Source organism: Corvus hawaiiensis, chromosome 22 (assembly GCF_020740725.1).
Source record: "Corvus hawaiiensis isolate bCorHaw1 chromosome 22, bCorHaw1.pri.cur, whole genome shotgun sequence".
NCBI classification, from domain to species: domain Eukaryota; kingdom Metazoa; phylum Chordata; class Aves; order Passeriformes; family Corvidae; genus Corvus; species Corvus hawaiiensis.
In genome coordinates, this window is record NC_063234.1 from 1,973,718 (window position 1) to 1,991,022 (window position 17,305).

Below are 17,305 nucleotides of genomic sequence, written 5' to 3' on the forward strand. Positions count from 1 at the left end.
TGCCTAAAAAATGCTCCTGATTTCAGAATACTCACCTTATTTAACTCTTCCACTGAGTGAATGAGTCCCCCTGAATTAAATCATTGGGATCTATTAAAAAACCAGAGATTATTCCCCAAATCTCCCTTTCCTGCCCTTGTTCTCTGTGCTAAGCAGGACAGAAATCACAAGGCCAGGCCGGTCTTTTTTTCCTTCTTCTTTTATTTTTCTGCCACAGACACACAGGATGGGAGAACCCAGTGGGGAAGGATTGCCCTGTGTGGGGAAAAAAAGGAGGATTTTTCCACGTAGTGCAAGGACAGAGCTCAGGATCCAGCACAGGAAGGGGTGGAATGGGGCAGGGGTGACCTGAGCCTGTCCCTTTTGTCCCAGCCTTCCTCCAGAGCAGCCTGGAGTCATCATCATCATCATCATCATCTTCACCACCAGAGAGTCACAGAAACCCCAGCAAAAAAAAAAACAGAGTATTTATGTGCCATTCAGTGCCCCACAGCTCAGCCTGGAGGGTGCAGAGGAGAAGGGAAACAGGTTAAAAAAGGGATTTTAGATCCAGTTAATCCAGGCAGCAAGGCAAGAAAGCCTCCAGCAATAAAAGCCAAGAAGGAAAGGGAAGGATTTATTCAGATTTTTATTAACAGTGCTTCAAGAGACCATAGAAGAGAAAGGAGGCGAGGGGGAGAGGAAAAAAAGGCCGACAGCACAGCAAGAGCTTTGAAATTGTACAAAGGTAATTACAGAGAGAATATCTGGTTTTCCAGAGGTATGGGCAGCACAGGCTGTGTGGGGAGAAGGATTAAAAAACCTGGTACAAAGTGGCACCGAAAGCAGGAGGGTGAGGGAGGGGAGGGGTGACAGCGGCGTATTTACAGCGAGGGCAGAGCCCTCAGGGCTCCGGCCTGGCCAGGAAGGGCCTCTGGCCTGGCCACAAAGGATCTCTGACCTGGCCACAAAGGGTCCCTGGCCTGGCCAAAGCATCTCTGACCTGGCCGAAGCACCTCTGACCTGGCCCAAGGGCCTCTGGCCTGGCCAAAAAGGGTCCCTGACCTGGCCAAAGCACCTCTGACCCGGCCCAAGGATCTCTGGCCTGGCCCAAGGGCCTCTGACCTCCCCAAAGGATCTCTGGCCTGGCCAAAAAGGGCCTCTGGCCTGGCCAAAGGATCTCTGACCTGGCAAAAAAGGGTCCCTGACCTGGCCAAAGCACCTCTGACCCGGCCCAAGGAGCTCTGACCTCCCCAAAGGATCTCTGGCCTGGCTAAAGCACCTCTGACCTGGCCAAAAACGGCCTCTCCCTGTGGCCACAGGACCCGTCCCTGTCCGTGCTGTTGGCAAGGGAAGCTGTGGCAGCCCCTGGCCAGCCTGGCTCAGGTGGCCCCAGGTCGCTCCTGCTGTGCCACCTCTGGCAACAGGAAGATTTCCACCCAAACTGCTCCATCCTGGGAGCAAGGTCCCACCCCAGGTGTCCTCTCCTGCCATCCCCAGTCCTCCTTGTGCCTTGGGAAGCGCCTTGGCTACACTTCCCCCCTCATTCCCTCCCCATCCAGCTGCATTCCCCCTGGCACAGCCCCAATTCCCTGGGAGGCTGGGGATATGAGGGATATGAGCCCCATTCCTATGGAAACAGCACTCATCTGTTCTGGAATCTCCCCAAAAAATCCCCTTTTCCCCTCAGAACCCCCCTCTCCCTCAGCCCCTTGGTGCCCCGCCGCTGTCCCTGTGCCACCCCACACTCACTCGGGGTTGGCACCAGCTCTCCCAGGGCTCAGTGTCACCTCCCAGCCCGTTCTGTCTTTGGTTGAAAGCAAAAATGCTCCGGGCAGTGAGGGACACGTGGCCAGGGGACAGCCCAGCACAGGGGACAGCCGTGGCCAGGGCCACTGGGCAGGAACTCAGTGCATTTCTTCAGGAGCTCCTGGGGTTTTCTTGCATAAATCATGGCCTTGTTTGCTGCTCTGAGATGTTCCTGATCTCTTGATTCCAAAATCCTCCCTCCAGTTCTCTCTTTGAAGCTGCAGCGTCATTAATTTGATGACCTCAGAGGGCTTTTCCAACCTTAATAATTCCGTTTTATGCCCATCACAGCTCAGCTTGTCACACTTTATTTTTGTTAAAGGCATAAAATCTTCCAGCTCCACGTTTTTCCTTTAAAATACTCCAAGAAATTTCCCATCTCAGAGGCAGCAACACTGAAATAACCTGAGGCTTCCCTGGATTTCACTGGAGAGGGAGCACTGAGGGCGTTGCTTAAAAATCCAACAAGCTGAGCTCATCCCACCTGGAATGAGAGCCCAGAGATCCAAACCCAGAGACCCAAACCCAGACTGGATCCAAGTCCAGGCACTTAGTTACAGGTCAAATAAAAGTGAGGATAGGGAGAGAAATATTCACCCAGATCCCCGAAAATTCCAAGGATGGAGGATCCTGGTGGCTGAGGAGGCTTTGGGCAGTGCCTGGCACTCTGCTTTCTACACAAAGGCAAATTCCTCCTGTTAAATGTGGTTAAAGTCCAGAGAAAACACTCACACACCCTTGGGAAAAAAAAGGGAGAGTGAAAAACCAGCAATTTTGGGCAGCAAATATTCCAAGCAGGGTTGTACAACACAAATCCAGCTGCGTTTGAGGCAGGAAAACCAAGAAAATGTTCATTTTCTCATCTTCCCCGGAGCCTGGAAATGCATTTCCCTGGCTGGAAATGAATTTTCTGTGCACCTTCCCCACTCTCCCCTCCAAGGTTTGGAGCGCACACACCCCCCCACACACCCCCCAAGCAAAAATAAAAATCAAAGAAACACAGAAAATAGGGAGAAGTGCCTCCTTAGCGTGTTTTTCCTGGAGAAATTTCAGTTGTAGGGACTGCAGGGTGTTCTCAAGTGTTGGGTTCTATCTCAAATTAGAGGCATTTAATGCCTCATGATGAAAACAGAAAGGGAAGGGAGGAAGAAAGGAAAATTAGGGGAGGGAAAAAAAGGCAGGTTTGGAAAAATATTCCCTAGCAATGCTACAAAAAAAAAAAAAAATCCTGACATTAAATACAGACCAACTGTATTGAATAAAAATTGCACTAGTCCTCTGGGCACATCAATAAGAATAAATTAAATACTTAACAATTCCACTGATTAAAAAAGACAGCACAAAACCCATAACAAAAGAACATAAAACCCCCCAATACTGTCAGGTAGGAAAAGTGCACAAAGTTGCTTTATACATTGACTCTAAATAAAGTACCAATACATGTTAAATAGATCAATTGTCTTGCAAGACGCTGCTTTTTGCATCAATATTTACATTTTTTTTTCAACTTCATCTACTCCAGCAGTGAGTCTGAGCTTCCAGGGAGCAAACTGGCCAGGATTTCTGGCCAGAATTCCCAGAAAAAGTGAAATAAAACGACCCAAAAGTGGAAGCCACGGTTGTCCTTGGCTCACAGAAAGGATCAGTCGGGTTTCTAACTCCTCCTAAAAAGCTGGGAAAACCAATTGGGGTGTTTGAAGTTGCTGTACAGGTAAAAAAAAAAAACCACAATGACCGTGCTGAAATCCATGAGCAGAGCAGGACCATGGCAGTGGTGAAACTTCTACTTCACTCTCAAGAGCTTTGAAGTACCCTGAAAAGATTCCCAGCGTGGAAAGGGCACGACTCGAGGGGGAATCAGCACCAAAAAACCGCCCCAAGTGATGCAGATCAGCACAAAACGGGGTGCGATTGAAGAGGGAATCCCCTGCAGGAATCTCCCAGCTCCTAACCCGGGAAGAAGAGCAGGATCTTGGATCTGTGGAGCTCTCCAGGTGTCCCAGGGGGATGTGGGGGATGTCCCTGGGCACAGCAGGGTCCTGCTGAAGGCAGACTCGGATTTGAGGGTGGATTTGGGAGCGGGAGCAGCAGCACTTCCAACCCCATCCCAGCCGTGCCAGGAGCAGCCAGGGCACTGCTCAGGGCTGGCTTTGAAACTTTTAAACGCTGGTTTTAAACTTTTAAACCGAGTGCAGCAGCAGCAGCAGGACAAAGAGGCCGGAATGCCAAGGAAGAGGTGACAAACGGGGGCGTGGGGGGGCATCGAAATCTGAGGTGATTTGGGTCAGAAAGAAGACAAAGCCCGAAGCAAAGGAGCGAAAGTGGAGCTCCAGGAGCTTCTGTCCCTGCCCAGGAGACACTGAGGGGGCAGCAGTGCTGGTGACACCTCCCAGGGGGCAGGAGGTGTTAAATCCAGGGAATGTTAAATGGAAAGTGAAGGAGACCCCGGAGCAGCCCTGCCACAGCTGGAATCCTGAGGGAGCCACAGTCAGAGCTACAATCTCTGCTCCCAGAGCTGTCCTCTGAATTCGGGGTTTATCCATCCCAGCTTCTCTGAAATGGAATCGCAGCAATTTCTGCTTCATCCCAGGGGTGTTCCCGAGGCACTCCTGAGGGTGCCGGAGCTGGGCAGGGATGAACGGACCACGGGAGCTGCCCCTGCTCAGCCTCCACTTCCCACTCAGGAGAGTTCAGAGGGAGCACTGCCTGCTCCAAGACCACAGGAGAGATTTCCAGCCCAGGCACTGAACAGCCAAAAAGGGGGAATTTTCATTCCCCAGGATCAGTGGAAGGAGATTGTTCATGATTTAAGGAAGCACAGGAGGCCCTGGGGGCAGATTTTGCACTGCACCAGGACCATTCCAGACTCGCAGCAGACACTGAGAGCAGAGCTCAGCCCTGGGAATTGCTCATCCCAAAGCTCCAGTGGGAATCGAGATTGCACAGACAGGAAAGAGCAGCCTGGCTGCAGGAAAACCTGGGACAGCACCTTCCTAAGGAAGCAGGAATTCCCTCGAGCCAAGAGAGACCCAGTGAAGGCTCTTTGTTGTGTGGGAGGGCTGCTGGCTGAGCCCCTGAGGGTGAGCAGCTGTTCCCTCAATATCTGAGGACACAATTCCAGCCCCAGGAACAAATCCTGCCAAGGTTGCTGAGCAGGGCAGCGGCCAGGAAGCGAAAACATCAAGAATTCCAGAGTGGATGGGATGAGAAATGGGATTGTGGATCTGCCGATGGAGTGCAGAGAGTGGGGAACTCTGCCTGCGATTCTTTGTTTCCTTGGAGCCCCTCAAGATCCTGGGATGATCCATAAGGCACTGTGGCCTGACCCTGGAGCCCAGGCAGGGATGTCACCCCCGAGCCCTGACAACCTCTGGTGCCAGCTGCAGTTGGGGACATTGGGGAAAGGCTCCTACAGGAGCCTCCAATCTCCAGACAGGGCTCCAGAGGTCCCCGTGCTCCCTAAGCCCTCCCAAGACGGGATGGGACAGCTCCAGACACACGAGACAGCAACAAAGTGCTCCAAGGAAAATTCCCTCACTCCAGCCAAAAACCTCGGGGAAAAAAAGGAGGGAAACACAAAATTCTGCTGCTCCCTGGAACTGGGGAGCTCCAAAGCCGCTGAGATGCTCCAGCATGCGGGGGGAGAGCACGGAGGGGACTCATGCAAGTGGAATTCTCCTCCACAGAAACCTGAAGGGAGCAGGGAACCGAGTGGAGTCAGATTGCACCGAGCAGCTGGAGCAGCTTCCCCTCCCTGCCCCGAGCCCATCGCCAGCGACAAGCTTCTCCCAGCTCCAGGGATCAGCGCTGCTGCTTCCAGGAATGCTGCAGGATGGCTGCTGGAAGCAGGGCAGCTATGGCTTTGAGCAGCCAAGCACCCAGGGCAGCAAACGAGGGGAGCATGGCTGGTTCAGTCCTGAGAGCAGTGAAAGGTGAGGAGCTCCCGATGCCACCCGCTCCGCTCGGAGCATCCCTGCCCCAAAACCAGCCCGGGAGGGCACCTCTGAGTTCTCCCAGGGGCACAGCAGGCTGAGGGCTCCACAATCCCTGCCCGAATTCCAAGCCAACTCTTCAGGGCCAGCTTCATCTGATCCTGGTGTTGGTGGCTCTCTCCTGGTCACTGAGGGCATTTCCTTTTCTTCTCTTTTTTTCTTTTTTTTTCCTTTTTTTTTTTTTCCAACTCTAAGCTCCTCTCCCACACTTCCCACACATTCCAGCCCACATGCCAAGGTCTGTGGTTATGCCCTGGGAGGCTCCTACTCCAAAAAAACATAAAGATCAACCATCCAGTAGTCAAGCATGAGAACTTAAAGCTCACAGGGAAGACCCCTTGGCCTTCCTGCGGGCAGCTCAACCCGACGGGTGCAGGCATCAACAACAGACCAATCTGCAAGGAAAACACCGAGATATCCAAGGATGGGGCTCTCCAGGGATTCAGCCCAGCTCCGGGGCAGCAGAGGGGATGGGGACTCGTCACTAACACTCGTCGATGTTAAGGCTGATGAACTCCTGGATGCATTTCCTGTACTGCAGCTCCGTGGGGCTGTTGCTGGGATATTGGCCCGGCTGCCCGAAGGGACCCTCTGCTTCCCGCATCTCCTCGTTCATCCGGGCCAGGCGCAGCCTGCGGCGGGACACAGAGCACGGGGGGCAGGATTTGGTTATTCCTTCCCCTGCTGCTGGCATTTCCCAGTGTTTCCCAGTCCCCAGGCGGTGTTTCCCAGTGTTTCCCAGTTCCCAGGTGGTGTTCCCCAGTCCCCAGGCAGTATTCCCCAGTGTTCCCCAGTCCCCAGGCAGTGTTCCCCAGTGTTCCCCAGTCCCTAGGCAGTGTTCCCCAGTCTTTCCCAGCGTTTCCCAGTGTTTTCCAGTTCCCAGGTGGTGTTCCCCAGTCTCCAGGCAGTGTTTCCCAGTCCTCAGGCAGTGTTTCCCAGTGTTTCCCAGTTCCTGGGCAGTGTTTCCCAAGGTTTCCTGGTGTTTCCCAGTCCCCAGGCAGCGTTTCCCAGTCCCTAGGCAGTGTTCCCCAGTCTTTCCCAGCATTTCCCAGTGTTTCCCAGTCTCCAGGCAGTGTTTCCCAGTGTTTTCCAGTGTTTCCCAGTTCCCAGGTGGTGTTCCCCAGTCCCCCCCAGGCAGTGTTTCCCAGTCCCCAGGCAGGGTTCCCCAGTTTTTCCCAGCATTTCCCAGTGTTTCCCAGTCTCCAGGCAGTGTTCCCCAGCATTTCCCAGTGTTTCCCAGTTCCCAGGTGGTGTTCCCCAGTCCCCCCCAGGCAGTGTTTCCCAGTTCCTGGGCAGTGTTTCCCAAGGTTTCCCAGTGTTTCCCAGTCCTTAGGCAGTGTTCCCCAGTCTTTCCCAGCATTTCCCAGTCTCCGGGCAGTGTTCCCCAGTCCTTAGGCAGTGTTCCCCAGTCGTTCCCAGCGTTTCCCAGTTCCCAGGCAGTGTTCCCCAGTCTTTCCCAGCGTTTCCCAGTCTCCAGGCAGTGTTCCCCAGTCTTTCCCAGCGTTTCCCAGTCTCCAGGCAGCGTTGCCTGCTGTTTCCCAGTGTTCCCCAGTCTTTCCCAGCGTTTCCCAGTCTCCAGGCAGTGTTGCCTGCTGTTTCCCAGTGTTCCCCAGTCTTTCCCAGCGTTTCCCAGTCCCCAGGCAGTGTTCCCCAGTCTTTCCCAGCGTTTCCCAGTCTCCGGGCAGTGTTTCCCAGTCCTCAGGCAGTGTTGCCTGCTGTTTCCCAGTGCTTCCCAGTCCTCAGGCAGTGTTGCCTGCTGTTTCCCAGTGCTTCCCAGTCCTCAGGCAGTGCTGCCTGCTGTTTCCCAGTGTTTCCCAGTGCTTCCCAGTCCTCAGGCAGTGTTGCCTGCTGTTTCCCAGTGTTTCCCAGTGCTTCCCAGTCCTCAGGCAGTGCTGCCTGCTGTTTCCCAGTGTTTCCCAGTGCTTCCCAGTCCTCAGGCAGTGTTGCCTGCTGTTTCCCAGTGTTTCCCAGTCCTCAGGCAGTGCTGCCTGCTGTTTCCCAGTGTTCCCCAGTCTTTCCCAGCGTTTCCCAGTCCCCAGGCAGTGTTCCCCAGTCTTTCCCAGCGTTTCCCAGTCTCCGGGCAGTGTTTCCCAGTCCTCAGGCAGTGTTGCCTGCTGTTTCCCAGTGCTTCCCAGTCCTCAGGCAGTGTTGCCTGCTGTTTCCCAGTGCTTCCCAGTCCTCAGGCAGTGCTGCCTGCTGTTTCCCAGTGTTTCCCAGTGCTTCCCAGTCCTCAGGCAGTGTTGCCTGCTGTTTCCCAGTGTTTCCCAGTGCTTCCCAGTCCTCAGGCAGTGCTGCCTGCTGTTTCCCAGTGTTTCCCAGTGCTTCCCAGTCCTCAGGCAGTGTTGCCTGCTGTTTCCCAGTGTTTCCCAGTCCTCAGGCAGTGCTGCCTGCTGTTTCCCAGTGCTTCCCAGTGCTTCCCAGTGCTCAGGCAGTGCTGCCTGCCGTTTCCCAGTGCTTCCCAGTGCTTCCCAGTGCTCAGGCAGTGCTGCCTGCCGTTTCCCAGTGCTTCCCAGTGCTTCCCAGTCCTCAGGCAGTGTTGCCTGCTGTTTCCCAGTGCTTCCCAGTCCTCAGGCAGTGCTGCCTGCTGTTTCCCAGTGCTTCCCAGTGCTTCCCAGTGCTCAGGCAGTGCTGCCTGCCGTTTCCCAGTGCTTCCCAGTGCTTCCCAGTGCTCAGGCAGTGCTGCCTGCCGTTTCCCAGTGCTTCCCAGTGCTTCCCAGTCCTCAGGCAGTGCTGCCTGCTGTTTCCCAGTGTTTCCCAGTGCTTCTCAGTCCTCAGGCAGTGCTGCCTGCTGTTTCCCATTGTTTTCCAGTGCTTCCCAGTGTTTCCCAGTCCTCAGGCAGTGCTGCCTGCTGTTTCCCAGTGTTTCCCAGTGCTTCTCAGTCCTCAGGCAGTGCTGCCTGCTGTTTCCCAGTGCTTCCCAGTGCTTCCCAGTGTTTCCCAGTCCTCAGGCAGTGCTGCCTGCTGTTTCCCAGTGCTTCCCGGTGCTTCCCGGCGTTTCCCGGCGCCTCCCAGCCCCGGCAGCACTCACAGGGTGACGATGTCGGCGTTGGCCGCGGTCACGGCGATGCTCAGCGGGTCCTGCCCGTCCCCATCCACGGCGTGCTGGTTGGCCCCGCGCTTCAGGAACAGGCACACCTGCCTGCGGGGGCACAAAGGGCCCTCAGGGCAGGAATTCCAGCTCCAGAGGCACAGAATTCCAGGAGTCTCCACCTGAGTGTGTCCCTACTGTTCCCGCAGTGTCTCAGCAGAGACACTGAGGGATTAAACTGCTGTCCCAAAGTCAGGTTTGAACCTGCTGATCCCACATCCTCCTCTCCCTGAGCTTGCATCCAACCCTTGCGCAATTATCCATCCCATGATTCCATGGATTTGATTGTCTTAAGGATAATTGCCCTCATGATGGCACATAGGGGATAACCAGGCCCCTGCACCCCCATTCCTTTCTCTGCAGTGTTTCCTGATTTAGGCCAGCCTAAGTGAAGCTGTGCTTGCCAGTATTTGTAGAGTTTTGCCTTTATTTAGGGTAAATTCAGTGAGAAAAGAGAGAATCCCACACTGGTTTGGGTTGAAGGGATCCCAAAACTCATCTCATTCCATAGGCAAGGACACCTCCCACTACCCCAGCTTGCTCCAACCTGGCCTTGGGCACTTCCAGGGACAGGACACCCACAGCCTCTCTGGGAATTCCATCCCAGCCCCTCCCACCCACACAGGGAAGGATTTCATCCCAATATCCCACCTAACCCTGTGCCACATTCATTGATATGCTCTAAAAGCCATATTTTACAAATCAATTCCCTAAAACCCCCTCAGCCCTGGCTCTCTGGGCTGAGGGGATTATCCAACTCCGGGTTATCCAATTCTGGGTTATCCAGCTCCCTGGGTTATCCAACTCTGGGTTATCCAATTCTGGGTTATCCAATTCTGGGTTATCCAGCCCCCTGGGTTATCCAATTCTGGGTTATCCAGCCCCCTGGGTTATCCAGCCTCCTGGGTTATCCAGCCTCCTGGGTTATCCAGCCTCCTGGGTTATCCAATTCTGGGTTATCCACCCCCCTGGGTTATCCAATTCTGGGTTATCCAATTCTGGGTTATCCAATTCTGGGTTATCCAGCCCCCTGGGTTATCCAATTCTGGGTTATCCAGCCCCCTGGGTTATCCAGCCTCCTGGGTTATCCAATTCTGGGTTATCCACCCCCCTGGGTTATCCAATTCTGGGTTATCCAGCTCCCTGGGTTATCCAGCCCCCTGGGTTATCCAGCCCCCTGGGTTATCCAATTCTGGGTTATCCAGCCCCCTGGGTTATCCAGCCTCCTGGGTTATCCAATTCTGGGTTATCCACCCCCCTGGGTTATCCAATTCTGGGTTATCCAGCTCCCTGGGTTATCCAGCTCCCTGGGTTATCCAGCTCCCTGGGTTATCCAGCCCCCTGGGTTATCCAGCCTCCTGGGTTATCCAATTCTGGGTTATCCAATTCTGGGTTATCCAGCCCCCTGGGTTATCCAATTCTGGGTTATCCAGCCCCCTGGGTTATCCAGCCTCCTGGGTTATCCAATTCTGGGTTATCCACCCCCCTGGGTTATCCAATTCTGGGTTATCCACCCCCCTGGGTTATCCAATTCTCGGTTATCCACCCCCCTGGGTTATCCAGCCTCCTGGGTTATCCAGCCTCCTGGGTTATCCAGCCCCCTGGGTTATCCAGCTCTGGATCCCATGCCAGGGATCCAGACTCACCCGGTGTGCCCCAGGTACGTGGCGTGGTGCAGGGGGGCCCGGCCCCGTGAGTCTCTTTGGTTGACATCTGCCCCGTTCTGCAGCAGGAATTCACAGGCTATCAAGGAGCCCTGGTGAGGGGGAAAAGGAATTTCCACATCAATTTATCCAGCAGGATGCACAGGCCGGACAATTCCCGTGCTCCAAACCAGAGCCAAGGCCTCACGTTCCCAGCACAACATACCCCCTTCACAGCCTGGATCAGAGGGGTTTTGTTCTCATCCTCATCGTTCACCCAGTTGATCTCGGCCCCGTGGGCCAGAGCTTCTGCCATCAGGGGCAGGTTCCGGGCCTGAGCTGCCCTGTACATCAGCAGGCCGGGGTGCAGCTCCCTCAGATCCTCCAAATCCGACGCCTCCTGCTCGATCTCGGCTTCCCCGCTGCTCTCCTCCGACACCTCGCACTCTGCCAGGCAGGGAAGGGTGGGGAGAGATCAGCCCAAAGCTTCCCACTTCATTTTTTATATCCCTGCTCACCCATCCTGCCTAAGTGAAGCTGTGCCTGCCGTTATTTGGAGAATTCTGCTTTGATTTAGGGTCAATTCAGTGAGAAAACAAAGAATCCCACACTGGTGTGGGTTGGAAGGGACCTAAAAGCTCATCTCATTCCGTGGGCAGGGTCATCTTCCACTATCCCAGGTTGGTCTTGGACACTTCCAGGCATGAGGCAGCCACAGCTTCTCCAGAAAATCCATCCCAGGGCCTCCCCACTGTCACAGAGAAGGATTTAATCCCAAAATCCCATCTAACCCTCACAGGGAAGAACTCCCTCCCAAAACCCCATCCAACCCTCCCCTCTGGCAGGGCCCAAGTTGTTGCTACGATATACAAGCTCTGTTTTACAAATCAGTTCCCCCGAACCCCCTCAGCCCTGCCTCTCTGTGTTATCCAACACTGCATCTCCATCCAAGAAGATCCCAGACCAATCCCTCACGCCCTTCCCCGTGTGCCACCCACCTTCCTCTGTCACACTGTCCACCACGGAGCCGAACACCAGGATGTCGGTGCTGCCATCGGTGCTCCCTCCCAGGCCGCTGTCACTGCTCAGACCTGCGGGGCCAACAGGACACAAACCAAGGCCACTTTAACACCCAGGCCCCCCCAGAGCCAGGCCCAGCTGAGCCCACGGGGGGACAGGGCAGCGCAGGACGTCACACACACACTGCTGGCACAGGGACAGGGGCGCTGCCACCCCGCTCAGCCCCCAAGGAGAAGCTCTGCAAAGCCTCACGGTGGCCGTGTCCCCACACTGCCCTTCATGCAGGGATGCTCCAACACTGCCATGGCACTTGGGGGCTGTTGGGGACAGCCCCTGCTGCAATCCCTGAGGGATTGTGACGGAGACTGGAGCGGAGCAGCAGCAGAGACAGCTCGGCAGGAGGTCGGGTGGTGTCACGGGCAAATCAGGACACCCCTCTGCTTTCAGCACTGACCATCCCAGTTCCACTCTGGGATCTCTCATTTGTCACTGGGGCACTTTTTTGTTGATGTGGTTGGGCCAAATCACATCTTGAGCCAAACTCTTAAAGCTCACCCACCTTCCCAACATCTCTTCCCTTTCCCACAGAGCTTCCAACCTTCCCTGCTTGGCCACTGAATGCTACAGGAGCTGACTCCATCCAAGAAATCCATGGATCACAGAATCCCAGACTGGTTTGGGTTGGAAGGGATCTTAAAGCTCATCCTGCTCCTAACCTGTGGGCAGGGACACCTTCCACTATCCCAGGTTGCTCCAAACCCATCCAACCTGGCCTTGGATGCTTCCAGAGATGGAAGTGAAGAGATGAAGCCACTTGTCCAGGGACACACACAAGGTGCCAGTGGCAGGGAAACTTCCTCAGCCCACACCCAAAATTGTCAGGAAAACGAGAGAAAGGAAGGAAGAAGCAATGCAGGAATTGCTCCTGCAGGAAGAAGGGTGGCACATCCCCTGTGCCCTGAGGGGTGGCACATCCCCTGTGCCCTGAGGGGTGCCTGGCCAGCCTTGGGAACTCTCTCTGGATTCAGCTTCTTGCTGCTTTCACTGCAAGGCCTGGGAGTGTCCATCCCCCCAGAACTCCCCAGGTTCAATCCCTATGCCCTGTCCTCAAACCACTGGGATTAGGAAGGAAAACAAGCCTGGAAAAGTGTTCCTAAGCCAGCTGAGTGCTCTGTGAAAGGAATAACAGCAGGAAAGGCTGCAAGAACCACAGAGCTGAGCCTGGAAAAGCACGGCAGAACCAGAAACCTGAATTTCAGAGGGTGTTGAACTCCCCAGAGCAAAATCCCAGATAAAAATCAGGCTCTCCATGAGTTCTCCCAAAATCATGGATCACGAGGAATCCTCCAGCACTGCTCAGCAGCCAGGGGAGGGAATGAAGGCACAACAGGAAAGGTTTCAAGCAGCCCAGAGCACGAGTGGTTTTTTTTAGAGCTGCTGCAGATTTTTATAGAAAGCAAACCCACGGCCTGGGGAGGAAGGAAAACGTGACTGCAGCGAGGCCTCGTGGCTCTGCTCCACATTCCCAGCACAACAAGAAGGGAGGATCTGGCTCAGGGCACATGGATATGGATACATCACATTCCCAGCTCTGTTCTCAGGGATAAAGTTGCTATTTTCTTCTCCAGGAGCAAGACAAGGCTCGGAGGGATCTGAGGGACTCTGAAATCCTGCAATTCCCATGGTTTTTGTGGACTAAAAGCATGAAATTCCTTGAAACTGGAACAGCCCTTAAAGCCCTGATGCAGACAAGCACTAAAGCCCCTTTTTCCTTGATTTCAAGAGATAACGTGGACATGGAGGAAAGCCGGGGAGTTTCTGCTGTGCTGAACTCAGGGTTATAAATATTTATTGTAAATTCCTACAAGGACAAGCAACTGAGCCAGGAAATTCAGTAACTCCTGAGCTAAGGATGATAAGGGAGCACAAAAACTCTGGGATGTGGACCGCTAAAGAAATAAAATAAATAAAGTTCCTATCTGAGATCCAGGATTAGATCCTCTGAGGAATTTATTGAAAGGGAATGCTTTTATTTATTTATTTATTTATTTATTTATTAAAGGGAATGCTGGAAAGCCTAGGAAGCATTTTGCCTGTGGAAAAACCTGCCCCAGCCAAAGGAGCTGGAATCCCTGACCAGAAATCCATCCGTGCCTCGGAATTTTGGGGCGGAACAAGTGAAATTTGGGTGTCTCTTTTGCTGCTGGCTGCCAGAGCGTCACCTTACCTCCGTCCAGGAGGGACCCAGCGGGACCCATCCCACTCCAAGGGCCACCTGCCAGCGGGTGCTGCAGAGAGATGTGGCTGGCACCTAGAGGAAGGTGGACGGGAATGTGAGGGGAGTTCATTGGCACAAACACAAAAATTAAAAAAAAAAAGAGAAAAAAAAAAAAAAATTGTCTGCAGCGAGACTCGGCTAAGAAAAAAAATTTAAAAATAATAATTAAAAAAAAAAATATGGAAAGCCAAAATGAAAAGCAAAATTAAAAAAGAAAAAAGCCAATGGAATGCGAAGTTTGGGAGTAAAAGATGCTGGGGGGAAAAAAAAAAAATCCCCAGAATGCCGAATGGCAGTGGGATATTAAAACAGGTGCAATAAAAGAGCAACGACGGGGCTGGAGTTTGTGCAACCAACTCCTCATCCCTCTGCTGGAATGTTTGGAATGTTCACCCTCTCCTGGCATAGCTGGCCTTGGCTCTGGGGCAGTGGGAGAGCTGGCAGGGAAGGGCAGGAGCTCTTGGTGGCACTTACTGCGAGGGCCGGAGCCAGCCCCGGTGTCGAAGTAGGAGAAGAGAGAGTCCAGCTCATCCGGGCAGAACAGGGAATCCCGGCGGAATTTCCTCTCCAGGGTGGCTGCTGCTGGACACGGGAAATTCGGAATTAATGCCGAGCAAAGGAGACAATTCCCCAGCTGTGCTTGCACACCCAGCACCACGCTTGTGGTCCCAGCACAAAACATCACTAATTGCTGGCCAAAGTCATCCCAGAGCAGCCAGAACCTTCCTCAGAACCCAAAACATCACAAATTGCTGACCAAAGTCATCCCAGAGCAGCCAGAACCTTCCTAAGAACCCAAAATATCACAAATTGCTGGCCAAAGTCATCCCAGAGCAGCCAGAACCTTCCTCAGAACCCAAAACATCACAAATTGCTGACCAAAGTCATCCCAGAGCAGTCAGAACCTTCCTAAGAACCCAAAATATCACAGATTTCTCACCAAAGTCATCCCAGAGCAGTCAGAACCTTCCTAAGAACCCAAAACATCACAAATTGCTGACCAAACCCATCCCAGAGCAGTCAGAACCTTCCTAAGAACCCAAAATATCACAGATTTCTCACCAAAGTCATCCCAGAGCAGCCAGAACCTTCCTAAGAACACAAAACATCACTAATTGCTGGCCAAAGTCATCCCAGAGCAGCCAGAACCTTCCTAAGAACCCAAAATATCACAAATTGCTGACCAAAGTCATCCCAGAGCAGCCAGAACCTTCCTAAGAACCCAAAATATCACAAATTGCTGACCAAAGTCATCCCAGAGCATTGGGAGCAGCCAGAACCCTTCCTAAGAACCCAAAACATCACAAATTGCTGACCAAAGTCATCCCAGAGCAGCCAGAACCTTCCTAAGAACCCAAAATATCACAGATTTCTCACCAAAGTCATCTCAGAGCAGTCAGAACCCTCCCTAAGCAACCAAAACATCACAAATTGCTGACCAAAGTCATCCCAGAGCATTGGGAGCAGCCAGAACCTTTCCTAGGAAACTAAAATATCACAAATTGCTGACCAAAGTCATCCCAGAGCAGCCAGAACCTTCCTAAGGACCCAAAGCATCACAAATTGCTGACCAAAGTCATCTCAGAGCAGCCAGAATCTTCCTAAGAACCCAAAACATCACAAATTGCTGAGCAAAGTCATCCCAGAGCATTGGGAGCAGCCAGAACCTTTCCTAAGAACCCAAAACATCACAAATTGCTGGCCAAAGTCATCCCAGAGCAGCCAGAACCTTCCTAAGCACGGCCTCTCTTACAGAGATAAAACCAAAAGGATTTAAAACTTATTAAAAAAACCAGGAATCACCAAAAAATGCCCAAAGCGAGCTTGGAGATCCCAGGGTCACCCTGGTGATCCCCTTCAGCCACAGGAACCCGGAAAACGTTAGGAAATGGCTTTAAAGGCTTTTCAAAGTCCGTTTGTGCAACACCATTTTTGCCCGGAGCTCTGACAGGTCCTGGAAGGGAACGCGGCCGCGCCGGGGGCACTGGCAGGGATCCGGGGACACAAGGAGGGGGTGCCCACCTGAGGACAGCATGGCTGGGGAGGCATTCCCAGTTTCCTGGCGGTACTTCCTGCGGGCTGTGGGGGCTCTGGAGCCGCTGTTGTGCCTCTGGCACTTCTTGACGCACCAGCGCCGCGGCTTCCGCTCGCTCTCGGCCAGCGCCTCCCCGCCCGGCAGCTTCTTCAGGAATTTCTTCTCCACGTATTTCACCTTGATCCAGGCCTCCTTGTCCTGCCTGAGGGAGGGACAGCGCAGAGATGAGCACGCACACCCAGAGGATCTGCCATGAGGGGATGGAGCTGCTGCTCAGGGGCGTTTTGTGCACCTGAGGCCTCAAATTCCTGTTTCTCCAACTTGAAAATGTCTCCTGTTTCAAGGCACAGCTGAGAAGGGCAGGCAGTGGTTGAGAGTGGAATGAAATTCAGCTCCAGGCACCACCACGAGCTTTAGGTGTTTGAGAGGTCTCAGGGCAGGGGTAAATCCTGCAATTCCTGGTTCCCAAGCACACTGAGAGCCCAGCTCAGGGGAGTGGGATGAGCTGGGGGTACCTGAGGCATTTGGAGCCCTCTGAACCTGCTTTTCCATGGATTTGGGGGCACTGGGGTTGCTCTGTGGCTTTCCCTAGGCCCTATGTGTGCCCCCAGCCTCACCTGGAGCTCCCTGAGCCTGCTTTTCCACAGATTTTGGAGCACAGCTCACCTGGAGCTCCCTGAGCCTGCTTTTCCATGGATTTTGGAGCACAGCTCACCTGGAGCTCCCTGAGCCTGCTTTTCCATGGATTTTGGGCCACAGCTCACCTGGAGCTCCCTGAGCCTGCTTTTCCATGGATTTTGGAGCACAGCTCACCTGGAGCTCCCTGAGCCTGCTTTTCCATGGATTTTGGGCCACAGCTCACCTGGAGCTCCCTGAGCCTGCTTTTCCATGGATTTTGGAGCACAGCTCACCTGGAGCTCCCTGAGCCTGCTTTTCCATGGATTTTGGAGCACAGCTCACCTGGAGCTCCCTGAGCCTGCTTTTCCATGGATTTTGGGCCACAGCTCACTTGGAGCTCCCTGAGCCTGCTTTTCCATGGATTTTGGAGCACAGCTCACCTGGAGCTCCCTGAGCCTGCTTTTCCATGGATTTTGGGCCACAGCTCACCTGGAGCTCCCTGAGCCTGCTTTTCCATGGATTTTGGAGCACAGCTCACCTGGAGCTCCCTGAGCCTGCTTTTCCATGGATTTTGGAGCACAGCTCACCTGGAGCTCCCTGAGCCTGCTTTTCCATGGATTTTGGGCCACAGCTCACCTGGAGCTCCCTGAGCCTGCTTTTCCATGGATTTTGGGCCACAGCTCACCTGGAGCTCCCTGCTGTTGGTTTCTTCAGCCCCAGCTCCTCACACTGCGCCTCGTAAATCTGGTTCATGGTGCTGTTGCCCAGCTCACACATCAGCTGCAAGTCAAATTCAGGGAGGGAATTAAATGAAACACTCAGGGGAGGGGTTCCCTCTTTCCA

At 53.7% G+C, this 17,305-nt stretch overlaps 1 protein-coding gene across 7 annotated transcripts in view; it reads right to left on the reverse strand.

Moving 5' to 3' along the window:
* Positions 1-610: 610 nt before the first annotated feature.
* Positions 611-17,305, reverse strand: part of ACAP3 (ArfGAP with coiled-coil, ankyrin repeat and PH domains 3) — an 80,621-nt gene continuing 63,926 nt past the window's right edge. Inside the window, exons 17-26 of one of the 7 annotated variants that reach the window (XR_007207892.1) lie at positions 17,148-17,242; positions 15,832-16,046; positions 14,284-14,391; positions 13,759-13,842; positions 11,510-11,602; positions 10,738-10,958; positions 10,515-10,624; positions 8,809-8,919; positions 1,229-6,412; positions 611-1,166 (exon numbers count right to left, since the gene is read on the reverse strand). Coding sequence is in view for 5 of the 7 variants with exons in the window: in XM_048326106.1 (XP_048182063.1) it covers positions 6,265-6,412; positions 8,809-8,919; positions 10,515-10,624; positions 10,738-10,958; positions 11,510-11,602; positions 13,759-13,842; positions 14,284-14,391; positions 15,832-16,046; positions 17,148-17,242 (1,185 nt within the window). In the remaining 2 variants the exon portion in view is untranslated. Of the gene's footprint in view, positions 6,413-8,808; positions 8,920-10,514; positions 10,625-10,737; positions 10,959-11,509; positions 11,612-13,758; positions 13,843-14,283; positions 14,392-15,831; positions 16,047-17,147; positions 17,243-17,305 lie in introns of all 7 variants that reach the window. The other 6 variants (XR_007207893.1, XM_048326107.1, XM_048326106.1 and 3 more) reach the window with 6 other exon arrangements.